General features: G+C 34.3%; 1 protein-coding gene across 1 annotated transcript in view; it reads right to left on the bottom strand.

Annotated features, from left to right (window-relative positions):
* Positions 1-350: 350 nt before the first annotated feature.
* The window catches only part of tmem120aa (transmembrane protein 120Aa), an 8,008-nt gene continuing 1,565 nt past the window's right edge, over positions 351-6,793 (bottom strand). Inside the window, exons 3-12 of the mRNA XM_008428552.2 lie at positions 6,606-6,737; positions 5,999-6,058; positions 5,822-5,917; positions 5,613-5,702; positions 4,378-4,443; positions 4,195-4,256; positions 3,282-3,374; positions 1,914-1,978; positions 1,743-1,811; positions 351-1,030 (exon numbers count right to left, since the gene is read on the bottom strand). Of these exons, the coding sequence (XP_008426774.1) occupies positions 917-1,030; positions 1,743-1,811; positions 1,914-1,978; positions 3,282-3,374; positions 4,195-4,256; positions 4,378-4,443; positions 5,613-5,702; positions 5,822-5,917; positions 5,999-6,058; positions 6,606-6,737 (847 nt within the window). The 3' untranslated portion in view covers positions 351-916. The remainder of the gene's footprint in view (positions 1,031-1,742; positions 1,812-1,913; positions 1,979-3,281; positions 3,375-4,194; positions 4,257-4,377; positions 4,444-5,612; positions 5,703-5,821; positions 5,918-5,998; positions 6,059-6,605; positions 6,738-6,793) is intronic.

Raw genomic sequence — 6,793 nt, 5'->3', positions numbered from 1 at the left:
GAAGACAGTGAGTCGCTGGACTGTGTGACAGTCGCTGGACCCTTTTCAACTCCTCTGGGATTTGATGTCATAGTTCAGCAAATATTTGAGTTTTGGACACTTACCAGCTGCTCCCAGTTGTGAAAACAATACTTTGTTGCCATGGTTACACATCATGACTGTTCTAAAAAAAGAAAGAAAGAAAGAAAGAAAGAAAGAAAGAAAGAAAGAAAGAAAGAAAGAAAGAAAGAAAGAAAGAAAGAAAGGACAAAGTCAAAGAAAAAAATCCTTCTAGCTACCTCTAAAACAAGAGGAATTAATTTTCCATACATGAAAAGATAAAAAAAAAAAAAAAGGCTCAGAGACTTTTATTTTGCAGAGCTCTTTATTACAACGGAGCAGCTCCTGAGCAAAGTCACAAAGTTTTAAATAAATATCATTCAAGTTAACATCCCTTCAAACTTTCACAATCTCTGAAATGGACGGTCGTTCCTACTGCAATAAAAAGAAAGCTATGAAGAAACTGCTTGATTAAAAAAAAAAATCAATATAAATAATAAAGTTAATTTTATTTCAATTTAAACAAACATAAAATGCAGGAACCTGAAATCACATTCGAACAGTGAAATGGTCCATTAGGACGGAGGTCATGACAGAGGAACTCTATGGAGTAGTTCCATAATATGGAGCTAAACCCATAAAGTTTGTTCAAAAGAAGAAAAAAAACTGAAACTGGGGGAAAAAACCCAAAAAAACATTGAATCTGAAAAGCAGTTTTGAACATCTTTTTCAGTTTCACATTTCACATTTTTGCTGAATTAAATTTTTTCTTCTTTTGAACAAAGTTTATGGCCCAAATTTAGCTCCTTAGGACTCTGACACGGGTTTCTGTTTGGTTCTGAGAGGCCATGTTGGTGATCCGTTCTGGTTGCAGCGCTCATTCAGTCTTGGGCTTGTCTGCGTTGTTTACATATTTCTGGTAAACCACGGCCAGCGTGGTGAACAGGTTTCCTATGAAGAGCACCAGGTAGGAGCAGCCGCACATCAACACCTGGACGGCAAAATAAAATGAAGGCACGGAAAATTCAGACTGGAGGTCATTTTATTTCGAAAGACTGTAACATATTTAGCCACACTAAAACCAAACTCTATGTAAATGTATGTGATTTGGGTTTTGTGTGGCAGAACCACCAGATTTGTAAAGTGGAAGGAAAATCTAATCATTTTCAGCAATTTTTAAACATAAAAATCTGATAAGTGTGAGATACATTTATATTTAGCCCTCCTGAGTCAATAGCTTATAGCAGTGTTTGTCCAAGTGTGGACCACCAGAGGGTGCTGTGGGAGCCTCTGGAAGTTGTAGGGAAAATGAGAAAAATTTCTAAAGTAAAACAAATTGAATTCCATATTTTTTTTTATCTTAAATTTATCTATTATTCAATCATGTTTTTAAAAAAATACAATCTAAGCTAAAATAATTAATCTAAATGTTATTTCTAATGCTCATTTTCTGATTGGCTGCCTGTCAAATTCAATAAGCTGTTTAGCTCCTCAAACCAGCATAGCAAACAAGAAATGGAAAAGTTTCTGACAAGGAAAAGACCAAATGAACCGTCTGAAAAAAATCAGTTGTGATGTCATCTGAGCAGAGCATCTTCTACTTGCTCAATGTGGCCACCTCATGTGGCTTGCGACAAATGTGTGAATACTTTGGATTTTTTTACAATTGATGGGAAGAGAATGACGTTTTTTGGGAAACTAACCTGCCACTCTTTGCACTCTGGGAGCTGGAACATCTCGAAAAGCGTCTTGCTGTTGTACAGCTGCCAAAACTGGAACCGAATAAAAATGAAACTCAACAAGACAACTCAGAAAAACAAAAATATGAATTTGATTTATTGAATAATGTCACTTTTAAAACAGAGGCTACATACTTGACCGAAGAACAAGAAGGGAAGCAGGAAGGTCAGGCCTCTCCACATCCAGGACTGGAAGCCCTCTAAACACCCAGAGAGGACAGTTAAACTGAGCTGACAACAAACAGGCTTCCTGCTGCTACGAAGGCTGAATTTCAGCATTTTACAGCAGAGACCAGAAAACTTCTAACAGAGTAACAGAAACTTCTGCTCATAACATTCTCCTCATCCAATAATTGTGTTATTTTGCAATGTTGTTGAGTAAATGGGGAGAAAGTCACAGATTAGAATTTGTTGACCATTATGAATATAGATATTATGATGTGCTAATAACGGATATTTATCAATATTATACATATATACAGCACAATATTCGCAGATTGAGCTGTTCTGGTATTTTTGTCTATAAAATGTGATTCCTAATTATTCACAGAAAATGCACAGAATAGCATCTCAATGCTAACATATAGCAGCATCCCCAAAGCTAATGTCAGCATCCATAGTCCACATTTCTAAAGAATCAATCAATCTCATGGTTGACTAAACTGAATAACAAATTAAAAACAATAAATATCTTTATGGTTGAGTTTATTTATTCAATAATTTATCAGTAAAACTGAACATTTTTGAATAGATAATGTTGCTTATTTTGTCAATTGGTTTTGATTAAAATGTGATTTATTTTGATAAATTAATGACAGAACCTGCAATTAATTTGATAAATTTTAATTGAGTCCCAGCATTAATATTAATGCATATAAAGGCACATGTGGTGTTTTAACTATAACAGGCTGTTTTTGTTTTCTACAGAAATGGCAACAAGTTGGAAATGAACATTGATCATTAATATCGGCCCAGTTTTATTTATCGGACCGATACCGATTTGTTACAAGTAAATTGGCAAGTATATCTGCCAATTTAATGCAGATATATCACCCATCCCTACCTATTATAAATACATAGTTAAATAAATCCACTTTTTTTTTGTACGGGCGGTGCCAAATTACTATAAATAAATTACTTATTACATAATTATTTAAATGTGTGAATAATATTTTAAAACTGGAAATAAATACGGAAATAAATTAATTCTAATTAGTTAATATCTCAATTAAATGTATTTATTTAATTTAAAAAAAGACAGTTTATATAATGAAATAACTGTTTAATTGTGAAATGATAATTTCACAATTTGGTAAACTATTTCCTGTTCCTGTGCTGAATTAATTTAAACTGTCAACTTCATTTATCAAAGCCTTCGGGTGGGATTACGGGAGACCCTGGTGTCTGACTGACTGCTTCGAACAGCAACTCAGGGCAACTTCTCTCCACATTTTTGTACTGTCATGATATTGTTTAAAGTGTAAACGTGTTGCCTTCACTCACCGACTGTGAGGTCCATGTTGTGTCTCTCCCCCAGTGCTCTGAGTCGGTACAAACAGCCACTCTGGTAGTAGTACTGCAGGGACTGAACAAAACCTGCAGAAAGGAAACAAAACATCACAATGGATCACTAACATGGTCACTAAGATGCCACCCACAACCATTTAATTATGAAAAAAATATGCTTCTTACAATAACTGTACGACTTTCTGCTGGATATTATAATATTCCATTTGAAAATATTGTAAATTCTTAGCCTTGTTTAAACTATTAAAATAAGATATTAAAAGATAAATAATCTAGATTTGGAAATATCTTCCTTTAAACAAGCATTTGCATATTTACACTAGATTATTTTAATTATCAATTATCCTACCGATTATTCTGATGATTTATTGCATAAAAAAACACTCTATAGATTTTTTATTCAATGTCTTTTTACACAAAATTATAAATAAATGTTGAATTGCTTTTTAAACTAATAAATATTTTATTGCCTAAAATACGACAGGAGCATTTCTTTAGTGTACAGCTGATCATTCCTACCAAAGGATGCATCTGCAGCTAAAAACAATGCGCTACTAATCTATTTATCTATATATTTTTTTGGATTAATAATTAGCCAGCTATTTTTTTTTTTTACAGAATTTGAATAGTTCTGGGTTGAACATATTTACAGACAAAGAAGGTTTTTCATCTGCAAGATGTATATATTTTTTGTACAATTTTACTTAATATTTGCCCTGACTGTTGTTCTTTTAGCAACTGACCATTTTTAGAGTCTGTATACTCTAGTTAACAATTAATCAATTACTAAATTACTTGACAATTATTCTAGTAATCAATAATTGGCTGAAACAGAAAAATATTTGTTTTGACCCATTGTTTAATGTGAAACTGGCAGAGACACACTTACTTTGATAAAGATTGTAGGATAGAAACTGATTTCTGAACATCTGGTAGAGGGCGCCATCAGGCCTGCGAACAAAGGTCACACCAGGTGAGAGAGGTGATGAGGTTGAGCCGATCAATAAGTAATAATACGGTTCATTACATTGCGAACTGTAGAGGATGGGTCGGAGTGCAGATTAGGTCTTACCAAGTCAGCATGACTCCAGACAAGAAGGCTGACACGTAGTGATGGAAAACCCACCAACCTTTGATCCTGAAACAGCAAAAGATGCTCAGAGCTGGCAAAAAGTTTTCCTCCCCTGAATACTTTTCACATTTTGTTGATTGCATCTAGAGCTAATCTTTGCAAAATCGCTCAAATTCATCCCAACACATGAATACGCTTTCATCCAAACCAAATGTGTCTAAACTTTTTGTCGAGTCAGAAGGACGTAAGGGTCAAAGAAAAAAATCATTTTTGTACCTACTCAACAGTAAACTGAGCATGCAATGCATTAATTAAACAAATAAAGTCACCATATTTATTGCCAGAAAGGGATGTGTAAATTATTCTAGATCCAAAACTTAAAGAGGGCTCAGCAAGTTTGCCTTACTGAGAGCAATCTTGCAAATTTTCTTTGTACTAACAGGAAACAAAACATAGCACACAATTTGGTCATAATAATCTGCAGTGGAACTAGTACTTTTTCATCAGTATTAAAGAATTATTGACTTAAAACAAGATCCTGTACCTTGCTCAACAGTTACTTATCAGTTTTATCTTATTCCAAGTGTACCAAGATATTTGTACTATAAACTAGACCAAACATTCTTGCAAACATTTGTGTTTTTGTGGTGCAGCTGACTGTGTTCACTAATTAGGTGAATAATTTCTAATTTAATTTGAAAATAAATAAATAAATAAAAAACAAACTTTCATAAAATAAATCCATTTTCCACTGAGTAGGTATTTCTGCACTATATTTAGGCACATTTTACTGACAAAAAAGTAAAACCACCTCTTACTTGCAGGTAAAAGAGGGGTTACTTATAAGTATAAGTACTTACGAGTATAAGTACTTATACTTTTTTTGGCACTACCAGAGCTCCATACAATGTCTTTTTGATGAAGGTTCCTGGCCCCTGACATCTGTCCCACAGTCCTGTTATGCACTATGATATAACATGGAGAATTATTAATAATTTTGCTGTATTAGAATTTTCAACTGAAACTGGGTTTTTGAGCATTGCAAAATGTACAAACAGTACAAGTAAATTTTAAGTATTAGCTGCCAATTTATCTAGTTTCAGGCATTTATTTTAAATATACAAATAGAAAATATAAGAAAATCTTTAGGTTTAATCCCAACGCTGGACGTTTTTTAGACTTTTAGATCCCTCACTGGGCCTCTAACACAACATGGGATGAAACCAGGTACAGACCTTGAGCCGTTGCTGATGAGGATGCTCTCCCGGATGGTGAGTGTGCAGTAATACCACACCAGCAGGAAGTTGAACAGAGCGTCCAGGACTCTGAAAAATGAGGGATGTGTTACATTATCACAAAAAAAACAAAACAAATACATGATGCATCTCCTACTGCTTTACACATTTAAAATCCACTAACTGAGTCGAATCTAAACCATTCCTACCTGTAGCTGAGCAAAAAGCGACATGTGAAGGAGAACATGAATAGGATGAAGGTCACGACCAGCTTGAACTTCTCATACTCGCCTTTATATGCAAACCTTTATATGGGTGGGGAGAAACGGAAGGAGAGGGTTGGTGAAGCGGCTCTGAAGCGTCTGCAGTGAAAATATGCAACTTACTTTTCCTGTTTGTTCAGGAGTGTTACATTAATGTTTCCCAGAACCAGCGTGAGGTACAGCCTGAACAGGGAAGACGCAGAAATCAGTCAGTCGAGATATGCAGTGTTCTACACATCACACTAGAGGTGGGTATTTATTGCACAATCATTTATTGGGATATCATCTGTCATTTATTGGGATCATTTTTTAAAAGATGTTGATTTATTGCTGTCACAATAAATTCAAATTAATGGTATCATTTTTACTATTTTCCCCCACCGTGTATTCTGTGTAAAGGTGTATCAATAAATACACACAAATTTGAACCAGGGTTATAATAGTTTTGGGTTATTCATTCTGGTTTAGTTTTATTTCATAGTGACATTTTGTTTGTCTAATTCAGTTAGTTTAAATTACTTTCTAGAGTGTATTGGCTAGTTTTTATTTGTTTATTCGTCAGTTTTTTTGTGCCTGGCGTCCTAAAGAAACATATTAAAACGTGCGGTGCTTTTTAGTCACAGCTATAAAGTTATCTATAAAAGTAATAAAGTTTTTATTTTCACAATAGTCCCACAAAGTATCATGATAAAACTCTACTCCTACTTTAAACCATGCAATGTCTTTCTACCCGTTCTTCTTTGGCAGAAATGCTTCCATCTCAAGGAAAGAATTCGCTTTGTCTTTGATGGACTCTTCCATCGCATGGACGAACTTCATCAGCTCTGGGCTCAGGTTGGAAGTCCGACGTTGTCCTTTGCAGCTGATGGAGGAAAAAGTTTTTAACAAACGTAAAAAAAAAAATATATATATATATAT

Source organism: Poecilia reticulata, linkage group LG14 (genome assembly GCF_000633615.1).
Source record: "Poecilia reticulata strain Guanapo linkage group LG14, Guppy_female_1.0+MT, whole genome shotgun sequence".
NCBI classification, from domain to species: domain Eukaryota; kingdom Metazoa; phylum Chordata; class Actinopteri; order Cyprinodontiformes; family Poeciliidae; genus Poecilia; species Poecilia reticulata.
The sequence above is the reverse complement of the archived record's forward strand: the minus strand, read 5'-3'. Positions and strand labels throughout refer to the sequence as shown.